This window comes from Podarcis muralis, chromosome 3 (genome assembly GCF_964188315.1).
Source record: "Podarcis muralis chromosome 3, rPodMur119.hap1.1, whole genome shotgun sequence".
In the NCBI taxonomy this organism is placed as follows: Eukaryota; Metazoa; Chordata; class Lepidosauria; order Squamata; family Lacertidae; genus Podarcis; species Podarcis muralis.
Genome location: NC_135657.1, coordinates 88,820,819 through 88,844,791, shown reverse-complemented (window position 1 = coordinate 88,844,791; position 23,973 = coordinate 88,820,819). Strand labels below are relative to the sequence as shown.

General features: G+C 42.5%; 1 protein-coding gene across 1 annotated transcript in view; it reads right to left on the bottom strand.

Moving 5' to 3' along the window:
* The window catches only part of HMGCLL1 (3-hydroxy-3-methylglutaryl-CoA lyase like 1), a 56,278-nt gene that overhangs the window by 7,367 nt on the left and 24,938 nt on the right, over positions 1 to 23,973 (bottom strand). Inside the window, exons 6-8 of the mRNA XM_028722618.2 lie at positions 23,542 to 23,605; positions 19,446 to 19,634; positions 2,631 to 2,756 (exon numbers count right to left, since the gene is read on the bottom strand). Of these exons, the coding sequence (XP_028578451.2) occupies positions 2,631 to 2,756; positions 19,446 to 19,634; positions 23,542 to 23,605 (379 nt within the window). The remainder of the gene's footprint in view (positions 1 to 2,630; positions 2,757 to 19,445; positions 19,635 to 23,541; positions 23,606 to 23,973) is intronic.

The following is a 23,973-nucleotide window of genomic DNA, read 5'->3' as shown; positions in this document are numbered from 1 at the left end:
TCCAGCATCCATAGTGATGACACATGAAGGGAGAGAGGGAGGAGGTGGAGACTCACTCAGAGCAACACCATCACTTCAGGAGGCTGCATTTCTAAGCCTCTCTCTGTGAATATTGAATAAATAGCATTGGTAAGAACTTTCCTTGTCTTATCCGTTCCTGGCTACCTGCTTGGGGGCTGGATCCTCTGACACCTGACACCTCCGTAGGATCACCCTGATTTTGGAATGCCCTCTCCTCTCAGGTGCAAGCAGCAACAAAACACTGATGGGACTTGTGATGACAGTAAAAACACAGCTGTCCATTCAAGCATTTGATTCAAGTAGTGCCTCTTGCTTGGATGGTGTAGTTATGTTGCTAGAATACTGTCTGTTTTCTACATTAAAGCTGCGTTTACATGAAATATTGTTTTATTGTATTTTAATGTCTCTTGTTCTGGGGTTGTGTGAACAATGAGGAGAGGTTTATAAATCATTCAAATAGATAACATGTGCTTCAGTTTGAAGTGTAACAATACCAAATACTATTTCTGAACCCTGTTGATTTTGGTACACAAACTTGACAGGGTTGGGAAAGAACTTAAGCCACCTCAAATCATATTTTTGCCTCCTGACAAATATCCCCAGATGTTATAGATCTGTGAGACCAAGCTGACCTTTGGAGCACCGCACACTCTGCCTGCAGATGTTCTCAACATTTCAGTTTTACTTCAGCTAACTGACACCTCGACGAATCATTTTCAATGCCTTTCTAAAACAGGCATTAGCCGTCGCCCCAATGAGCAGAGCCCATTGGAAAACGCTGGCAGGGATTCAAAAAGCATTTCGTTCATTGCGTCCCTCTCAAACCGACTTCAGTCAACAAAGCAAGAACAGGAACATAGTGGTGAGAGGAAGCGAGGAGATAGAACAGATCAAAGGTAAACATGAGGCAGCATTCAGGATTTGTAAGTGGTGCCTGCTGTCAAGAGAGAAATGCTACAGGACATGAAAATGATCAATTCTCAGAACTCTCAGATCTAGTACTAGTAGTTTTTTGGAGAACTGGTGCTTTGGGTTTTTTGAATGGGGGTTCTTTTATTTTGAAGGGACAAGCATGGGTGTGTATCCCCATCCTGAATATATTGGCTGGACGTGTATGCAAAGTCATATCTTTATTTACATATTGTTATTTGGGAGCTTGTTGAAGACTTTCCTTTTTCAGCAAGCCTCAGCAAGTGGAGATTGATACCCCATACGGTATCTGTAGAGGAGGATTTGAAACTGATTTCATTCGTTCATTTTGTTGTGGCTTGTTTAATTTGTGATTGTTTTTCGCATTTGCTTTGAATTTGTTTTAATATGTGCAATTGTTTTAACTGTTTTTAGATACGCGGTCCTTTTATATACATATTGCTAACCGTTTTGAGATGCCTTGTGGGAAGTGATTCTTTGATAATAACAACAAGACACGAGATGGGGAGAAAGATGAAATAAACCAAAGAATGAGAGCTGATTTCACACGCCTTTTCCATGGGACTGTCAGTGTTCCGGAGGAATCAGTTCCAGGGGAAAGACCCATGTGAGTGGCCATGCTCACATGTCTGAATCATTTAAATGTTTTCCCATCCATTGCATGGGCAATGTATGGATAAGCAAGTTCTAATGCAGCCAGGAGGATGCCCAAAGAGAACCTTAATGAATCCACATCTTGGTCGGCTAAGAAGAATCCAGTGCTGTTCCATGCGCATAAGAAGCACAAGAGAAGCAACTCAGTGGTAAACTATTTATAGGGGGGAAATCAAATTTTTATCTCTAACACATCCAGGTAATTGAATGGTTGCAGGTGGTACTTAAAATAAATTATTGGGAGGGATGGTGGGACAACTATTGTCTTAAAAGTCTATGGGATCGCAGGACTTGTCCCCAATCAAGGGCCTCCTACCTTCCTCCCTATTGTTTGATTCATGACTGAAGATAGTAGATTCATGACTGAAGAAGCCTTCCATTGCAAGGTGGAGTCAACAGTACAGAACTACATAAACCAATGGTCTGATTCTATATAAGGCAGCTTCACCTGCTCACATTTTTGTCATTTTCATCCATGTACTCCAGAGTCCAGTGTGTGTTCACATGTATATACCCAGTGCTTTTTTTCTTTAAAAAAATGTTTAGGGGTACTCTCATTTTCCTACTCATATTGAAATACTGCCCCTCAATGAGGCCAAACTTAGATTCGCAAAATGTTTAGGGGTATGCATACCCCTGCGTACCCCCAGAAAAATAGCAATGCACATAGTAGCTACTCTGTGAATGCTAGCCGACAACCATTGTTAGAAAGCAGCATATCTAACTACCAACAGAAAATAGGATCCTATGGCAGCTGCTCAATACAGATAGGAGGCTTTCCGCTGGCAGCAATAGGATTCCAAGCAAGCTTATTTTCTCGTAACAAATGCTTGCAAAGTCACCCTTTCAACAGAATCAAAAGCAAGCTAAATGGTCTAACATTTCCCCAAAATGCATCTGCATGATTGATACTGATATGCCCAGTTGCTTGTGTATGTATTGAAATCAACATAGCTAGCAAGACTTCCAATCCATAGTTTTAAGAAATTTGCAAAAGTTTAAGAGGTACATGATAAACAGCTTACCGTATTGATTCCTAAGCCATTCAGCATATATAGCACATCTTCTGTGGCTACATTGCCTGTGGCACCTTTCGCATAGGGGCAACCCCCTAAGCCGGCAGCAGCAGAATCCACAACATGAACTCCCATCTGAAAAACAATTAAAAGCAATAATTCTCAATTCAATATGCTCACTGGAGTGTGCTGAACCAAAAAAAAAGAAAGAAAGAAAGAAAGGGCAACACACATAGAGAGCATTTTCTGCATTTTCGGGCAATTTCTCTTCATTTTCTATTCTACATTTAAACTTGTGTTTTATTGTGGCTTATTTTAGACAATAATTTGAGTTATCTGGGAAGGTTAACACATTCCTGCTTTGTTATACAGTCATACCTTGGACAGAATCCGTTCCGGTAGTCCATTCAACTTCCAAAACATTCAGAAACCAAAGCACGGCTTCTGATTGGCTGCAGGAAGCTCCTGCAACCAATCAGAAGCCCCGGAAGCCCCGTTGGATGTTCGGGTTCCAAAGAATGTTTGCAAACCAGAACACTCACTTCCGGGTTTGTGGCATTCGGGAGCCAAAACATCTGAGTACCAAGGCATTTGGGATCCAAGGTATGACTGTATATTTGAACCTACCATTTTTTAAAAAATCATAATTTTTGAAACATATTTGTACATTCTTTTACTACCACAACCTGCTGTGTGACCATAGGATGAAAGAGATGGGTAAGGAATCCAAATGATGATGATGATGATGATGATGATGATGATGATGATGATGATGATATCAATAAGCTCTGGAGAACCAGTAGCTTAAGCTGATGTGTTCAAAAGCGGGGAAGGAACCATCCACTAGGTGGAAAGCAATCACTGGAACCTCAATGTTCATATATATATGCTCTGAATTGCAGCTGTGGACAGAACAGAGGTTTCAAGCTTTTGATCATAGATGAAAATAATTTTCCAAGTGTTTCTCAAACAGATCATCCCAGTCATCTGCATCCATCTTCTATTGCATTTGGCATGTTTCCCCCACTGCAGTCAAGCAAAATGGATTTTTTGGCACTCAGTTTCAGCTTAATCATTGTGTGGGCTCCTTCAAATATCTGCAGACAGTGTAATTTGAAGTTTCATTTGAAGCTAACAATTAAACACACACACCCCACTGGTCTGAATAGCTTGGAGTCAGCAAGCCAAGTGCAGCCTGGGCTGTATTCTGGCCTGCCTGGTGTTTAATTACTTCCACATTTTGGCATGCAAAGACACCCAAATTGAAATGCTTATGGAGTTCATACTGGACTTCCCATGTATGGACTGTGGTTTTGGGACACGGTATTATAAATTAAATCTAAATTATTATTCTTTATTAACTGCCCTTCACCCTAAGGTCCCAGGGCAGGTCACAACATTTAAACACAGTGTTAAAAGCTGATTAAAACAACTTACAATAAAAAATAAGGTGGATATGCATGATGTGAATAACTTATTTTGCTATGACGCTTTGTTAAAAAAGAAAAACAAGATGAAAACTGTTCCTTCACTGACCACTTGGAGTCACTGTTGCCTCAAGATGTGCCGTTTTCTGTTTGTGCTACTGATAACTGGACAACTTTTTCTGTTTAAGCTGCTGGCTAAGTGGACAGTAAGATGTCCCCATTATTCAGCATTGGGTTTTTTGAAGATAGGATGTTCAAACTAGCAGAGGGCAAACTAGCAGAGTGCCACTTCTAAGGGCATAAAAATGGCAGCTTAAATGTAAGCTTGCCATATGTCCTAAATTTCCCAGACATATATCCGGAATGCTGCGGTCTGTCAAATGTCCAGGAAAACCCGGATGAATGGCAGCCCATGTTGGCAGTGCCATTTTTGCTGATTTCCCTTTAAAATAGTTCAAAAAATGGCATTTATTTATTTATTGCCGCCCAGATTTTCACTGTTTGAAATATGGCAGCCCTATCTAAGAGCCAGTGCTTTCTACAATACAGAATGTTATAGTTACGTGAGTTTCACGAGCCTCAAAATTCCACATTTTGTTGCATCTCTCTGTGTGTTTAGATATAGGTATATAGATCTAGATGTAAAACGTGTGGAGTTCTACATTTCTCAGCTCCAGACAAATGCTATAATTTTCAGCAGGACTGAACCAAGATCAAGAGGGCCGGTGGCAAAATGTCACATTCAGGGATCGTCTCCTATCAATAGCCCCCATCAGTGATGCAGGCCCTGGGCCAATTTTTCATATTTAACAACTCATCCTCCCTTCTCCCCAGTTGTTCCAATGTTGAATGACATCTGACCGCAGTCTTGAATTTTCCCACAGTGACCCAGAATTCAAGTGCCCTGATACTGAGGGGAATGTAGAGAGATGGACATCACTCTGTTTTTGTGAATAAGATGGCTGTCACACGCAGAAAACATGGCTGCCGTGGGGTGGGGCTTTTGTGGCATTGGCCATCTTCCTCTCCCCCCTACTTGCCCGCCCACAACAAATCATTTTGTTCTTCAAATCAACACACTGAGAAGTGTTTCACTTTGACTCAATCTTGAAACACTTGATGTAGTACCGATAGAAAATGCAATGTGTGAAGCGCTGCAAAACCTCCTCTGCCCCACCAAAAGGAACGTGTTACCAGCCACTAAATTAAGTATTAAATGAAAAGGGTGCAACTGTTGAGATTGGGATCTAGTCTGCATACACACCAGAAATTGAAAACACATGTAAAGCACATTATTCCCCTCACCAAGGAATCCTGGGTAATTTGTTAAGGGTGCTGGGAATTGTAGGTCAGTGTTAGATAGACTGCACGTCTCAGGAATCTTTGGGGGGAAATCATGTGCTTTAAATGTATGGGGTGTAACTTGGGTCTTTCATCATTGGATGGCTTAGAACTGCACCCCATTTTAAAATGGCAATAACCGGCTCTATTCATGAAGCTGTTATAAGCAAAAGTTTTTACAAATTCCTACAAAACAAAGGGTAAAACCTTTCCAAAGTTTATGCCTGCTTGAGTCCCATTCAGTTCAGACCGAGTGTTAAGCAATCCCCATTCAAACTAATGGGACAGCTTTAAAAGTCCAGACTTCTCACAGCAAAGTCCCCAAAACAGAGTAAAACCCGGCAGCAGGATCTTAGCCCCACAACACTTTGTTGTTTTAGCCCAGGGGTCAGCAAACCTTTACAGCAGGACGCCAGTCCACTGTCCCTCAGACCTTGTGGGGGGCCGGACTATATTTTGAAAAAAAGTAATGAACAAGTTCCTATGCCCCACAAATAACCCAGAGATGCATTTTAAATAAAAGGAAACATTCTACTCATGTAAAAGCATGCTGATTCTCGGACCGTCCACGGGCCAGATTTAGAAGGCGATTGGGCCGGATCCAGCCCCCGGGCCATAGTTTGCCTACCCATGTTTTAGCCTAAAAGCTAAAAGAAACATTACATTTCCTCCCCCTCTCCCCATATTAATTGGCCTGCTTTTTATGGGGGCTTCTTTCCAGTGTCTCAAGGCTGGAAAAAACCTTATTTTCCCTTTTAGGAGTGTCTAGATGTGCAACCTTGCCCTGAAGATCCAGTCTTGGACAAGGCCACCGTCAACATTCACAGCGTTATCGTACTAAAAGTTCTTCTGGATTATTTATCCAGCAATGAAAAACTGCACCAACGACTCCAAGATATATTCTGGTAAACCTTCACTGTGGAACAGACAGATGTTAAAGCAATACAACTCATGGCTTAGACCCTGTGTTTTCAGCTAATCCATAAATGCATCATTTCTGGTTCTTTTTCTACATTGTTTTTAGGTAGAGATTATTTGGAAGCACATTGCAGAGAAAAAGCCCCACCACTCTTTATTTATGTGATAAATAATAAAATAAAACAAAATGTTATACAAAGAATAAATACTAAGACAGTATGAAGAGTACATCAGCACGTTAGTGCAGATTTTTTTATGTCTCTCTGGTTCAGGTTTTCACTTCATCAGAACTTACCAAGGATCAATGTCACCTGAGGCTAAGGCAGTGTTTCCCAACCTTGTGCCTCCAGATGTTTTTGGCCTACAACTCCCATCATCCCTGACTAGCAAGACCAGTGGCAAGGGATGATGGGAATTGTAGGCCAAAAACAGCTGGAGGCACAAGGTTGGGAAACACTGGGCTAAGGGACCAAAATGAACCTTGTATCATAAACAGTGGAACCTCTACTCACGTACGGAATCCGTTCCAGAGGTCCGTTCGTGAGTCGATCCTGGTCGCTGGTAGAAGCACTGTTCTGCGCATGTGCAGATGGCAGAAGCCACTTCTGCGCGTGCTTGAATCGCGGCAAACCCGGTATTTACTTCCAGGCTTGCTGCGGTCACGAGTCAAATTGTTCATGAGTAGGGGTGGTGGTAAGTCGAGGTTCTACTGTACAAGCTATGAATGTGAAACAGTGACTTCCACATCTTAACCACATTTTAGTCTTACGATCAACAGCAGCCTTTCTTTAGCTTGGGTCCCCAGATGTTGTTGGACTACAACTCCCATCATCCCTGACCACTGGTCCTGCTAGCTAGGGAAGATGGGAGTTGTAGTTCAACCACGCCTGGTTGGAAAAGGTTGATCTTGAGGGCCCAAAAGGGAGGGAGTCGTAGCCTCAATCCATCAAATAGTGTCAGTGCGGAAGACCTAAAACATTGCAAACAACCTTCACTAATCTTTTCTTTCTTTCATTCATTTTACAAGGATAAAAATAAAGTTGTCCAGCTATCTGGCCAGACTAAATGCAACTCCTGGCATTTATGGCAGCAGGAGAGCTACACAGGTGCACTCTCATTTTCAGCTCCATTTGGGGAAACAGAGACGATCGTCTCCTTTCCAGTGCCATTAACTTATTTACAGCTGGACCTGGAGACATTCTATTCATCATCACAAAGTATAAAGCCAAATGTCCCTCCATCCTCCCTCCTTATTTCTTCCCCCTTTTTTTTTCAGGAGCACCACAGATTAACAGGTTAGAATGTTTTCCACATGTCCATTTTTACTGTCAGGAGAATATTAAAGACGTTTTCCAGCTTCCGCAGCTCAGCCAGATGTCCGCGGATCCCACGGTGAGAGCAAAATTGGCAAAGTAGCCTTCTCATGACCCCAGCATTGTTTTATCAAGGATCGGTTTTAAAGTATAAAGGGCCGTTTCTTGCTGAGATCCGTAATGTTTTGCAGCCCTTTCCCCTGCAATTACACAAAAGTGCTGACTTTGTTGAACTACTGATACGCGGTAGTATTTCTTATGACTCCTCTCACACTGTGCTGTAATTGATGTTTGCCTTGGCACCCGAAAGGTACCAGGTCTTATTTCCACTGTACATTTCCGGACACTGGTTTCAGTAACATCAGCGTAGGATATTGTACTGGGCGTATGTTTTGTTGTGTAAACATTCGCTGGTGATTTACCCTGTCAATCTCCACAGACTAGCCTCTAATTACCAGGGGCCTCAGATGGACAATTCCTAACATATTTTCTATAGCTGCACCAGTTGGTTTGCCCTTCACTGATGTTGTCAGGAGGCAGAGGAACCAACCCCCAAGGCAGGTTGCCACGAACGGATAAGACAAGGAAAACTCATTACCACCTGCTTTTTATTCAATATTCACAGAGAGAGGCTTGGGAACTGTAGAGCAGCTTCTTCTTCTTCTTCTTCTTCTTCTTCTTCTTCTTCTTCTTCTTCTTCTTCTTCTTCTTCTTCTTCTTTACAAAAACACCCCAAAGCCATGATTTTTCAATGGACGCCTGATTTTTCCAAGGCAAAGCACCCTATTTCGGAAATTCCCTCTGGACATCATTTCTGCCTTTGAAATCTGGACATATGGCAGCCCTAATTTAATTTGTTGTACAAGCATACGAATACCAACTGATTACTACAACTAATAAAGCACCCACATTGTAAAGAATTTTTTTTCTAAGCGCTTCCTTTTAAATAATTAAAATAAAAAGCAAGGAGTTTGATTCCATAAATCTATGAAACTTTTGGGAAAGGCCTTGTTCACAGCATTTGGAAGAAATTTTCTTCTAGTCCAGAAAAAAAGTGTCTGTTTCTGACCCAAAGAGGGAGAGATGGAGAGGGAGAAAAAGAGAGAGTCTAGATTACTGCCCTGATCCCTTTGGAACTGGAGGATACCGGCTCTTAACATAGTAATTTAAGCAGTCAAGTTAAAAAAGGCACAGTAAGATGATAAAAGGAGATCTATAAAGAGGCTACTGCTGCGATTGCGTGGGAGGGTGGCTATTAAAACAGCGTCGGGGGGCCCTTTCCGCACAACAATCTGCTTTTTCCCTTTTCTTCTAGTGCTATACTTGCACTACTGTGAATCCAGCATCAGATCCCACGTAGCAAAACAAAGGTACCCTAGTTATAGAATAGATAGCCCTACTGCAGAATACTTTCATCATCATCATCATCGAATCTTTAAAATTAAAAAAAGGAAATTGCCATAACATGTTGAGGAACTGCTAAGGAAAGAGGAAGCCTTGATGATGCTGGCCACTTCTGTTTGTTGGCTTCTTTAAGGGCTACATCAACCTTCACCAACCGGGTGCCCTCCAAATATTTTAGACCACAACTCCAATCAGCCCAGGCAAGGCTGGACCATAGGAGCATGTCTGCCTTGGAGTAAAATTGCAGGAGCGATCAGTCCCTAACAGCATGATCCTGCACCTGTCTGCTCAGAAGTCTACATGAGTTTAGTGAGTCTTGCCTCCAGTAAGATTGCAGCCTAAAGCACTTTAAATACATACATTTTAAAAAACTTTCTAAAGCTTATAATTAAATAATAACAAGGCTTTGGTGGATAGGACTTGAGTTTTGGTGCTTCTCACTAGTAAACATCATGGGCACTATCCAATAGAGGTCTACAACACTCACACAACCTTATTCCAATATAGCCAGCTCTTGGATCTAAACAATGGGGTAAAGAGAGGGGGGGAGGAAAATGACATTTCCCCAGAAGGAATAAGGTAAGGTAAAGGCAAAGGACCGCTGGACGGTTAAGTCCAGTCAAAGGCGACTATGGGGTTGCAGCACTCATCTTGTTTTCAGGACGAAGGGAGCCAGCGTTTGTCCACAGACAGCTTTCCAGATCATGTGGCCAGCAGGACTAAACAGCTTCTGGCACAACGGGACACCATGATGGAAACCAGAGCACACGGAAACGCCGTTTACCTTCCCGCTGGAGTGGTACCTGTTTATCTACTTGTACTGGCGTGCTTTCAAACTGCTAGATTGGCAGGAGCTGGGACAAAGCAACAGGAGCTCACTCCATTGTGGGGTTTCAAACCGCCGACCTTCTGATTGGCAAGCCCAAGAGGCTCAGTGGTTTAGACCACAGCACCACCCGTGTCCCCAGAAGGAATATTGTGGTAGGGGCACTCTAAGTGCCATGTTTCCTTCAACCAGAGCTAGGGACGGCAAAGAAATCTGGTTCACATTTTAATGTGAAACTCCCTAGTTCACAGTTCCTGAAACAATACATGAACCGGTTATGCTTCTCAATTTGCACTTCCGCAAATGTGCACATTAGGGGAAATGGCATATAAAAACGTGTATATCAGGAAATATTGGCACTAAAACTCTGGCGAGTTTTCATGAGGACTTTTTAAAAATGCACACTGATGTGGAAACATGAAGAACTGAAATTAAGACTGGAAAAGTGGGAAATGGGAGAAAACAAAATTGAGAGATTCATCCATCTCATACTGGAGCTCTGCCTTGAGAAAAGGTACCTAGAGTCTGTGTAGCACATGGATAACAATTGTACACTTAGTGTACACACACACATATTAAGAAAGGCGCCAGGAAAACAGCAGTCAATTATAGAATTAAAGGAGACGAGGCATCTGTTTGTTATATTTTCCATTTTCCTGTGGAGCTACCAGCCTAATCCCCACTTCGCTTATGCATTAAAGTGGTCAATGTTAAGGGAAAAGGGTGATTTGAGGAAGCCATCAGAGCCAAAGTGTAAGCAGAAAACATGATAATGCACACATAAAATTAAGGCTTAACAACTCATCTTGCATGACATGGATCCTACTAAAAGTTTTTATACAGCCGAGCTGCAGTTTAACTTGAACCTGAACGGGCCTCAGATGGGATATTGTATGTGTTTTTGGTCACCACTTTGGCACATTGAGGAGAATCTAAGAGGCAAAGAGCCCAGAAGAGTTTTTCCCCCCCTTTCTTTTTGTGTTTAAAGCATGGTGGCGGGGGGAGTTTAGAATGCCAGATGTATGAAAAATAAGACTTTAAAATGAGGGGATTTTTTTCCTAGAATGGGGTGCTCAGAACATGGCCTAAACAAAAACAATAAAGTGTATTCAAAGCTTTTCCAAATTTCACGAAGAAAGCAGAAATGACATAGTGATGGTCCTGAGATAGGACAAATGATGGATGCTTCTTCTTCGTATCTGATCTGAGCAACCAGCTAGGTACAAGACCAACCTGAGTGACATGTGCTGAGAGGTACAAATGATTTCCAAATATCTAAGCCCTCCTCAGACTACTTATGAGGTGTAAAATGCTTTACAAAAACAACACAAGACTCCTGAGAAGGCAAAAGTGATTCCTCGTGCTAACAGAAAGGCAGTGATATATGTGACAGATGATGCTGACTGGCTACAAAGAGCTGAAAAAATTCACAGTGAAGGAGTTACATATTTAATTAAAAGCCTGAAATACAAATTACCTCCAGGAGAAATCAATTTAATAAAGCCCAGAGGAAACCAGAGGCAAAAGAGCCATATAAAGTGGTAGGCCCAAATCCATCCCTCATCCTTCCCCTTTTCTTCAATGAAATTAAGGCTTCTGAATTTTACACAAGTCCCTAAACACTGCATAGATTTTATCCCTGGTCGATGCTGCAACTCCCTGCGGGCCATTTGTTATATATTCTTGAGGAATGCTTATTTCCAGAATAAGAACAACTCTAGGGAAAGATCGTTGGGGTTCTGAACTAAGGTCATATTACACCACCCATTTCAAGCTCTATGACACTGCTTTAAACAGTCATGGCTTTCCCCAAAGAACTATGGGAGTTGTAGTTTCTTAAGCAAGTTGTTAGGAGACTCTTTCCTGAAACCCTGAGAACTACTGCCAGTCAGTGTAGACCAAGGTTTCCCAAACTTGGGTCTCCAGCAGTATTTGGATTACAATTCCCATCATCTCTGACCTCTGGTTCTGCTAGTTTAGGATGATTGGAGTTGTAGTCCAAAAACAGCAGAGACCCAAGTATGGGAAACCTTGGAATACTGAGCCAGATAGACCAGTGGCGTGACCCAATATAAGACAGCTTCCTATGTGTCTCAGTTCATATTGTTTTCTTGGAAGAGTTCAAAAATGAGTTGGATGTTTGGCACGGAAACCAACCCAGTAAATCTTATGGACTACTGAATCTCAAAACAAGGGCCTGGATCCAGCTAGGTGCATGTGCAGGAACTGGGCAACATATGAAGAGCTTTCTTTAAAAACAACTGTTGTGGCTGATCAGCTGCTTGATGGGAAACTTCATTTACTTGGCCCGCCTCACCTTCCCTTGTCTTAATCCAGTTTCCTGTGCCTATTAGAATGATTCTTGCTTCCAAGAGAGCCTCTGACATGGCCATTGCATAGCTGTCAACTTACAGATTTGAAAATAAGGGACCAGCAGCCTCGAAAATAAGGGATCAGCAGTCAAAATAAGGGATTTTCAGAGCACAGGTATGTTCAACTTCTGAGCCCCTCCGAGCCAAAGGCAGAAAGCTCAGCCAGCAGCCAAACGAAGCCTCAAGCGGTGGTTCCCACAGTGCAGCAACCCGGCAAAGGGGATGCAGCAAGGAAAACCACTGTCACCTCTCCGCTGGGAAGTGCTGAGCAAAGGCGAGTCCCCAGGCAACACGGCCGATTTGATCGGCACAAGGCATGCAAGCTCCATCCCCCAGTCGTTCTTAGACTCCTTATTGGGTGAGCAATGCAGCCAAGCAACACAGTTGGAGCCTCCCTCCTCCCTGGCCGGCAGGGAGGGAAGCAGAGGAGCTGCTTCCTTTGAAACCTGGGAAATGTAAGGGACATCATCAATAAGGGACAGCAGCGGGACACAGCGCTGGGATAAGGGACTTTCCCGCCAAATAAGGGACGGTTGACAGCTATGGGCCGTTGTAGAGTGCAGGGAGAAGCTAGAGGCCCCCTTTCCAGTCCCTGACACTTCAGAACAGTGCAAAAGCCTCATATATTCAAATATTACTAAATAGTGGTAACGCCAGTAAGAGCAACAGTGAGTAAACACATCATTTCAAAAAGTCTTTGGAGAACTTGTTAAGACTATCTAAAGGAAGCACCATATCATCTGATAGCATTCCGGGTTATATAATTCTAGGATAGTTTATTTGCGTTTTGCATTGCAAGGCCAAACTACACATTGCACAAGGAGATCCAGGATTCCTAATCCTGATATTTTGAGTTTAACTTTAAAAGCTGCCAGGGACAGGGGGCTTCCAAATTATCCTGTGCCATTCTCTTAATCTAACACCACCACCCCCAAAGTTGCTGTTAGCTGCTGCGGAGAGGACACATACAAGCTCCTAGACACACCCGACAACCATAAAAGGCAAGAATGCCATGATTCAATTCTATATGTAGCATCAGACTAAGCACCATGTGCTATTGATATGGTTTTCCAGAAGATGCAGGTTTGGGGAATTGCTGGACTGAGGAAAAAAAACCTGTGTCTATTTATAAAATAAGTTCTGTTACACTTACCGTTTTCCTCCAAAATTCACTCTGCTTCCTGAAGGATATATTGGCCATATAAGTAATGGGGATCCAAAAATATCTGGACTCCATTGTTTCTCACGCTATCCTACTTCCCCACCCTCTGTTAACTACATGGAAAATTGGAAATCTTATCTTCATTTTCCATGGTTCTGTAAGACATATGTTAAAGAAATAGAATCTGGGAACTGGAGACTGAATCTTCCACCACCTCGTTGGTATGATCACAGCAGGAAACCTTTTTTAATATTTACAATTTTTATTTATTTCAGCCACTTAACAAAATTTGTTTATTACTCTTGTCTAATCCTTAAGATTAAGATTTCTAGTACAACACTCTGAAAAATCAAAGCACAGAATGCTCACTACATATTTGGCAATTTTCCATATAGAATTCAGAAGACCAAGCCGTGTGTGTGTGTGTGTGTGTGTGTGTGTATCTTAACAAGTATATACAATTGTTTCTCCTAACTTGGTTTGTGAATGCAGAAGATGCTACCAAATCCCAATAAATGGTTATCACTTTTTCATCAAATAATCCACTTTTATTTTATGAAGTCAACACAACATATATCAAATGACACCTATGAATGAGACAGAGAGTATAAAAAGGTGCCAGCGATACAGATGTATATATGTTGCTACAGCTGAATACTACCACTCCTTTATCATCCTTCTCCCAAAATCCTCACCAGTTGCCCCCTTCTACATTAGCTCCAAGGTCCTAATGCAGGTCTTTTGAATGATGTCCTGGTACAGTTTGTGTGGATTCTAGACGTTGCTCTCAGCTGCAACTGTTAAGCACTGAACTAGGAGCTGCAACTTGAAGAATGTCAAAGAAAAAAATACCTCCTCTCATAAATCTTTTGACCTACCACAGGTGCAGTGGATCATCTCTGCTGATTCTACTAATATAAGATGTTGGCATTCTACATGTGTTGAGTGTGGATGATCACCAGCACTTTGGCTGAGAAAACCAGCCAATCATGTGTGAACACTGCATCTGGGTTGAAAAAAATGTTCCTAAATTGGCCTACACAGTGACAGTCATAACCCACAAACAAATCATAATATATACCCAATGTTGTCAAATCCCCCTGCAAGAAGATCAGGATTAATGGCCAATAAACAGGTAGCCTGGAAGCGCCCTGAGTATCTGGGCAGAAACTATGCCGTTTTGTACAAGCCTCCAGCAAGTTGTTAAATCCAAATGTAATGTTGAGTTGTTATGGTAGAAGCAGTAACAATACCGGTCAGGGTAGGAGCAACTAGTATCGGTTATACATCTTGTAGGTCCAGATTGTTTCCTTCTCCCTTGGAGGTCGCACAGTTTCCTATAAATAATGGTTTGCCATTGCACATTGGCTTTGACATGTTATCCCGTCTACACATGCAGTTTTACTCAAAGCACTCTTTTTACTCAAACAGCCAGCCACGCCTCCTCCTTCTTGCTGACTTTGTCACTTCTATAAATTCTATAGTCTGATATTTTAATATCCCAGTTTCTGGGTTCAGCCAAGTTTCAGCCACCAAGCAAAGACTTAGCCATACTTCTGTTTAAAATCTTATTGTTTTGAAACATTCCTTCATATGCTTTTTTCATTTGCACCAAAAACACACTATTTAGAAAGACATCATATCCCAATTTGATGCCTGGCATTTATTCCTTTCAGTGGCATCAACAATTAGATCAGGCTTCAAACTACTTACTCTGGAGAAATCTTTTTATTTTAATTTTAGCAATGCCTCTTCAGGGTAAATGGCTTGAGCACTGTAATCTTAACCTTTGAATGTTTTGGCTAAGCAGCCAGCCATCTTTCACTACTTACTCTTTCGTTAGAACAACCCTTATAAAACCTCTTAGGTAGTTTCTTATGCAGATTCAGTGACTTCGTCCAATATCATTTGGAGTAGGGCACAACTGAATGATGGAAAGTTTTCCTCAGCAAATACCATAAAAGTATTGTTATTTGAGGGGGGGAGGGTTGGAGGCTGAGTACTATCGCTGCCAGAACAGAAAACAAAATAGCGGACACAAACTTGCTGAGCAGAAGAAGACAGCAACAATCTAGAGAACTGGTGCAAGAATATTACAGCCTACAGTTCGCTAAATAATAGGAGACAGAATGTTGCTCTGCTTTCATTTATCCAGGAATTGTCTTTACAGGAATTGTCTTTATACTTCTCATTGTTATGCTAGTTTATTTCTCCTGCTAAATAAAGATGTTAAATTTACTCAGGCAGGGGTCAACAATTTTTACAGACATGTAAAGCCCGACTCTATACACACCCTACCCAAAGCTTAGAGCTTATGCAGGTACATTGCAGGCAAACACGTACAACTAAGGGAGCCCCTTTTAAAGGGGTGGGTAACAAAAAGACTTTTCAGAGAAGTCACAACCCTTTCTTGTCTACCATTTCACCTCAGAAAGAAAGAAAGAAAGAAAGAAAGAAAGAAAGAAAGAAAGAAAGAAAGAAAGAAAGAAAGAACAGATGGATGGACAGAAGGAAGGAAGGGAGGGAGGGAGGGAGGGAGGGAGGGAAAAGCTGTTTACTCTAGCTTTTCAGAAGCGTGCATTGTTCAACTCCAGAGAAAGTATAATTTTGTCAGGCCAAGTGCAAAGTTGTAATGTGCCCCACCTCCTACAATCCTGTTTTGAAAAAGTGGAAGACTGACTTTTGCCCTTCCACTTTTTCCCATTTTCTTTAGGCTCCCTGCATTTCTAGGTACCCACATTGTATTCCTAGTCCCAGCAACACGGCATGTATCCATCTATGTATATACCTATGTATATTATACACACATGACAAATGGCCTTTCAGTGATGCTCCCTGTCCCTGGGAATCTGCTGTCAGTTCCCATATCTATGCGCTCCAGGGACCAAAGGGCTCATTCATTTACTGACATGTGTTCAGGGGCCTGTAAATTCAATCAGCAGCACTGGCTCCCACTGTCCTTGGGATTTCAAGGTTCCCTGATTTATTCTGGTGCTCATCCTTTCCTCCTGCTGCCATTCCCTGTTGGCCCTGCCTGCCTAGAGGCAATGCCAACAGGGATCAAGGAACCTGGAACTTCTGGTTCATAAATATCCTCTGGCGCCACCTACAATTTAGCCTCATCTCCCCCATCCCACTCACTGCTAGTACAAATGAACTTTCTCTATGTGCTAATTGAGAAATGTGTTTTATTCCCAGCCACTGAATTAGCTACAGCAGTAGCTGAAAGTAAGCAGTATCTTATAATGAAGCAACATTTCAATATAGAAGCTCAAAGGCAATATCCAGGCAGCATAATCTATTGGTCCAATTCAAGGGATGCAGGAAAGTGTAAATAATACTTAGGTTGGGGCCAGCTCATTCTTCTCTTCCTTTCTCTCAGTCTTTTCTGGTCTCTCCCAGTCCTGCTTATCCTCTTTCAGGTTTCATTTCTTAGATTACTGCATTCTCATTCTTCTACTTATAGCTATCTTGCCTCTGGGGACTTTCCCGCTTGACTCCTATTTTGTAGGAGCATCATCCACTCAGTTTTCTACTGGTCCGCAGCTTCCTTTACTATACACAACTCCTGTTTTCAAGGTCAGTTTTTGGATTGCCTCACAGTTAATCTCATATATCTATCTATCATCTATCATCTATCATCTATCATCTATCATCTATCATCTATCTATCATCTATCATCTATCTATCTACCATCTATCTATCTAATCTATCTATCATCTATCTCTCTCCCTACCCATCCACCTCAATCTCCAAAGCTAGGCTGTTTAGGACAGGTATTCTGGAAGGTTCCATTCCCTCACAATTTAGACATTGCAGCTCAATAAATGGGCATCTAGGATTCCCCACTGCCACATTTTGGCTCGGCCATAGATAACACGATGCAAATTGCCTTTCATAGTTGTTCATCAACAGTACTGCAGTCACACTGCCAGAAAACAACACACATAAGACCTCTTCGGGAATTCAGCCTGTACATGTGAGAGGGGGAGTATGTGCCAGCCCTTGACCCCCTATACTTCTGGGTGTGTTGGAGGAATCCACTCCACCTCGACCTTCCCACATTGAGCTGGAAGGTCTTCTAAGCACACATGGCTGAACACACTTCAGCCACACTTCAGTCTTTGTGGGAAGGGCTGCAGCTCAGTGGTACAGCACGTCCTTGGGATGCAAAAGGTCTCAGGTTCAATGTCCCAGTTGCAGGAAGACTGCTAAGCATATTCAGCCAGTTCCCTTCAGATTTCTGTGCTGAACATGCCAAGACTGGCACTGGAGGGGGCAGCGTTGACACATGGCCCCTGCTCCACTATATACCTCTCCCCTCATGTGTTCATGAACATCTTAAGAGGGCTACAATATCCTGCATTATTTTTTTTAAACATGTTGCTATGAAAAATTATAGAACAGAGCTAAGATCTGCAGAAAGAAAAGCGGTTCTGTTAGGGAAAATGCTTGGAGTATCCCAGTTAATGAATTCTACAGGCTTTGGGGTTTTTTGTTTTTAAGTCTCCTTTATCCACATGCAGATTAATTCCTGTCTTTCTAAGTTAAGAGGCACCACAAATGTGCACTTTGAAACTAGTTAGCGTCAGACTCTGACTGTTGCAGTCAGTAGCAAATGTCGGAATAAAACCCACGTCCCCATCGTTTCATTTGGAATTATAATTTAACAGCACTCTGCCTAAAAGAAAGCATGTCTAATATATTAGTGCGTTTTCATATGGTAAAGCTCGGGCAATTCATCATGCAGCAGGTTTTCAATATGACAATTCAGTAGTCACCAGCTGGGACCAGAAAAAAATATTTTCCTGAGGACATTTCCAATTTCCACTTTTCCTAAACCCTTGGAAATAGCACTTAAAGTAGCAATATATTATAATATGATGCAGAGTGGTACTGAAGAAACTTCTATATTTGTTGCAGTTACTCTTGAACTGTTAAGAGTCAAACAGTACAATCAATCCCACGCAGAGCATCCAAGCCACTAGACTGCAGCCAACTCGGCTACAGATTCATTTGCAATGTTTGGGTGCAAGATGCTTGGTAGGGTATAAAGTGAAGAAATACACAGAAAGTCATAAACAAATCAAAAAGTCCATATCGTGTGCATAATAATTCACAGGTTGCTATATTTTGATTTTGCACCGGCCCATGGTGTTCTATCCATTTCTGTCCACGTTTGCGATCTTTTCCCGTTATATATTTTTCTACATGTGCAACTGAACTCCTTGTTTTCGAAGAAGATTGTGGACAAATATGTAAAGCGTGCCCATCAATGACAGCCACCCGCAGATGGATGCAGTGCAGAAATGTGCGACTCGCTTTAAGCTATAGATTGTGATCCTCAGCTCATGACTTACACCTGGCCTGGACCCGACCCAGATCATACATTAACATCAGCAGTGAGAGAGTCACTGCAGGCAGCTACAGCTACCTGCCTATCTAGGTAACCTTGGGGGGAAACTGATCACATGGGTGGGGCAGCAATACGGTGGCTTATGAGCATTTAAAATAGCTTTACAGTGAGTACAGGGGCACCCAGCCTAGTACAGTGGCAGAGCATCTGTGATACATGCAGAAGATCCAGATTCAACACCCTGCATCTCCGGGTAGGGCAAGGAGATAGTTTGTCTGCAAACCTGAAAAGTCATTAGCAGTCAGTGGAGATAGCACCAAGCTAGATGGACCAATAGTCCAACTCTAACACCGACTGACAGCAGCCACTATCCAGGATCCAAGGCAGAGCTCTTTCCCATCAACTGCTACCTGATTCTCTACCTGGGATTGAATCTGGGAGCATTTGAAGCACACTGTCTTCCAATGAGCATCTCCCTAGCATGGGAACAGCAATGCCCAAGAGGCTCCCATTCTGCTCAGGAACTTGTGCAAACCAAACCTTAGTCCCAGAGAAGCTGCTCACTCCTGCTAAAACGGAGTGAGGAACTTTGCATATGCCCGTGCTTGCTCTTCCTCTCCTTTCTGGAGCCTACGTAAATTCAAGGATGAATGAGGCTAGTGCCGAGAAAACTGTATTTGGATGAGACCAGAGACTGGACCTTACCTGCATCGCTGTGAAGATATTGGCTAAAGCCTGGCCGTACGTGTCATGGCAATGCACTGCAATTGCCGCCACGGGGAGCTCCATCATAACAGATTCCAGCATGCGCTTCATGCTGCCAGGGGTCCCCACGCCTATGGTGTCTCCAAGGGATATCTCATAGCAACCCATGCTGTATAGCCGTTTGGAGACCTGGGGAGGGAATGGTAGGAGAACCAAACATAAGCAAAAGAAGAATAGGGAAAGGAGAAAGCAGTTTCAAGTGACTTTTACCAATGAATAATTTCTGAGGAACAGAAAAGACTAACACTAGGATCCTAGTCATCTCCTTTTTGTGTTTTCCCGCATTAATCCTGAGGGGGCCTGTTTTCAACAGGTGGTCCTTTACTATCCTTTCTAGAACAGCCTTCCCCAGCCTGGTGACCTCTGGATGTTATTGGACTACAGTTCCCTTCATCCCTGACTATTACCCATTCCGGCTAGGGCTGATGGGAGTTGTAGTTCAGAAACTACAAGGAGGGCGCCAGGTTAGGGAAGGCTGTTCTAGAACATCTTCTGCTCTGGGATTTTTCAGATTATGCCTCTCTGCACAGGGCTGTATTCTTTTTCTGATTTTCAAGCTTTTCAGAATTAAGTTCTTTTGTTGAACATTAACTTAAGAGTGCCAGGTGTTTTCAATGAATTAAACAAATTCACAGTGAAACAAACACCTGGCATTTATTTGCCTGCTTAATACTTCCATGGAAGTCAAAGAGATTTTCTGTTGCAGATGGATTACATGCACTATCTCCCCACCCCACCCCTTTCTGCCTATGTGTGTTTGGGAATCTGAAAAGTAATATGTATTTACAGAAAAACTCAGGGAGGCAAATGTAGAATGAAGGGTGCATTGGACGCACCTGAAAGGTATTTCTCTGTGCTGGCATCCTAGGCCCAGGTGGCATGAGCATCGTCTAGCGCTTGAAAGCAAGAGTGCAGTCACCTATCAGGAGCTTTTAACCAGTGGTGTTCCTGGAAGCGATCCAATTTTCACTCCTGCTGTTCAGCTCAAAGCAGGAGGACTGCGGTTTTCTCTCTGCATTTACTGCATTCAGGCCTGCCTCCTAATCCCACCTGGGTCCAGCATACAAGCACAGGAGAAAAGCCCACTAAAAATATACAGTGTCCTCCAGGACATAATATACCATTCAGCTTTTAGAAATTTTACAATGCGGAGCCAGCTATTAACTATAGAGAGCTGGTGTAGACCCCGCAATTCTTAAGCATTCAAGAGCAGGCTGTGGAATCATGCATTCCCTGAACCTACCCCTTTCTTCCTGGACACTGAAAACACCTATATATTTCTTAACAGGCGATATAATGTCACTTGGAATTTGCAGTGTATAACGCTTTTGCCACATACTTTTGATTCAACAGATGTCCTACAGTTTTTCCTATTGCACTTTATTGCCAACTGCACTGTTGTCCCCAAGTACAGACGAGACACACGAAACAGCTACAGATGGATGACAAGTGCTAAATTGGTAAAATACCAATGATAATAATGGCTTTTGCTGGTGGGACGAGTGTGATAAAAGTCGACAGGGTGCAAAGCTGCTAGTCCCTGGTGTCCCACATGATTATATGCTTAATCTAAAGGCCAGAAGATAAATGACACAAGCAAGATTTAAAAGTCTGCAAAGAGGATGTGAACCCCATGGCTATTTCTTTTAGTTTGGCATAACTCTTCCATGACTTACCCGGGAAAAATCAGGCATACTGTATACAATTTCTGCTGAATCTCGGGAAGGGGGAGATTGTTCATAACTTTCCAAGGCCTACTAGTAGTATTATTTATTATTATACTACTTATTGTTATGCAACTTGTATGCCACTTTTCAAAATTAAGGCGCTCCCAAAAGCAACTCATAATGATGATAATGAGGACAAACTCTGACAAATCTTCTGTAGAAGAAGGCCTTAGATAGAAAAACAGAGGATATTTGTGGAATCAAAATGAAGAGTTGCATTCCTGCTGAAATGCTGAAAGGGGCTTTATTGACAAGGGGGTGGGGGATGCGGGAACTTGGCCTGAGCATCATATCAAGGTCTTTTGGAGAACAGACTCCAATATGGTTTTGCAATAGGAAATATGGGAACAGCACAGCTAAACCTGTCACCATCAATATATCTAAACATATGTCACACGCAGCTTGACGGGAAAACCAACTGAATCAGAAAATTGCTATTCTTAATAAATGAAAGTTGTATCTGCTCTGGGAGAAGTACCGTGATAAACTCCATGTAAACAGATACTCAGGGCTAAGAGGCAGGATAAAATGGAAGATTTTGGAGGGGGAAACTACCATAAGTGGAAACAAACTCTAGCACTGTAATGGCAATAACAGAGAAAAAGAAAACATTGTTCCTGGATTTTTGCAACGTGGCTTGGAGCTGATTATTATTATTATTATTATTATTATTATTATTATTATTATTTCCTGGTTACCCACATTTTTCCTATCTTAAAAGGTAAAGGTAAAGGGACCCCTGACCATTAGGTCCAGTCGTGACCGACTCTGGGGTTGCGGCGCTCATCTCACTTTATTGGCCGAGGGAGCCAGCGTACAGCTTCTGGGTCATGTGGCCAGCATGACTAAGCCGCTTCTGGCGAACCAGAGCAGTGCACGGAAACACCGTTTACCTTCCCGCAGGAGTGGTACCTATTTATCTACTTGCACTTTGACGTGCTTTCGAACTGCTAGGTTGGCAGGAGCTGGGACCGAGCAATGGGAGCTCACCCTTTGCGGGGATTCGAACCGCCGACCTTCTAATCGGCAAGTCCTAGGCTTGTGGTTTAACCCACAGCGCCACCCGCGTCCCTACCTTTTCTAATACTGTGTTGTAATTGTTGTACTCCACCTAGACCATTCAAGTATTGTGCTTCACAAGCATACCAATTGCTCTACAGTAGACTTCTCTAAGGGACGCGGATGGGCTGATTTAAATATTGAGGTACATCATTTGACAGCGCTGTGAGAGGTACTGAGAAGTATTGCATTAAGGTGGATGCCAGGTGAGATGAAAACTCTGTCATGAGGTAACTCCAAGTTCCAATGGTGTTTTTACACATGTAAGCCATCACTTGATGCTACAGTTATCAAGTGATGAGCCAACAACATGTACACACACCCAAAATAGGCCAACAGTTTCTTAGAAATTTTCAACTTTGATCTGAAGTCTTGGGTTGTGCAGAAGTGTTTCATAGCACATGCTGCGGGTATGAATGATGCTATCAAGGGCCATCAAGTGAAGAATTTAAAATCTATTGTGTAACCTGACTGCTTCCTCAATCAGCTGGTTAGCCAAAGGTGGTGGTTATTCTACAGTTCTAATGACCACAAAATGCTGGTGGCTACTAGCTATGACATACTCTGTATGCATGGGCAGGAGCAGGAGAAAGACAATTAAGAACGGCAATGCAGATGCAGAGAACTGAATGTGCGGCTGGGGTGTAAAGGTGGTGAGAGGTCTGCTTTTCACTGTGATGTGAGAAACTGGTGCTATTTCCACCTGGCCTTTGGTTTGGACTCAGTCTGACCCTTATGTTTCCCTCCCCTTATGGTTTTGATCTATGGGCTACTTTTAAAATGAGGCTGCATTTTAAATTGCATTTTTACCTCTATTTTAAATTGGGGGTTTTTTTTCCCTATTATGTTTTTACTGTAATTTTACTGGTGTTAGCCGCCCGGAGCCCGGCTCTGGCTGGGAAGGGCAGGGTATAAATTATTATTATTATTATTATTATTATTATTATTATTATTATTATTATTTTACAGATTAGAACTGTGGAGATTCCTGTTCCATGCTCAATGGGCATTATTTCTGCTAATGTTCCGAGTTCTCCTGTTTTGATATGGGGATATTTTATGTTGGATTTTTATTTTGTCTGTCTGTTCTCTATATAATCCCATAAAATCATACAAAAATGAGAATAAGAAAAACCTGTGCAAATAAAAAGCATGCCCTCAAGTCACCAGTGCTTTCCCTTCACAAGAAAACAGATCCCCAGGGAAGTAAAGATTTCTGGGCTGTTTGTTTTTGTTTTTAAGTGGCTTACTTCCGCAACTTTCGCTGGCTCAATATTTCCTTCGTAAGGGCACCCCAACGCACAAGACACATACCTAAACGAAAAAAGAATACAGACGCATTGGTAATATGCACACATCGGTGCCCCACCAGAAATTCAAATACTAGGATGAACAATTAAGCCAGGAAGAAATCGGGTCCTCCCTTACTTAAAGAGGGCATGTGTTGCAGTGAGACCTGGCAACCAAACCCTGTGTTGTGGGTGGGGATGATTGGATAGCCACAACACCCAACTGGTAGGTCCCTTGATGCTGGGTTTAATCAGGCCAATGGGACGCAGGCTAAGCGGATCAAGGGACCTATATATACCTATGCACGTGACCCAGAGCTTCCTCTTTTGGTGTGTGCATTGGAACACCCGCCCACCTCTCCCTACTTTTAGGGCTTTGCGCTTGACCTTGCT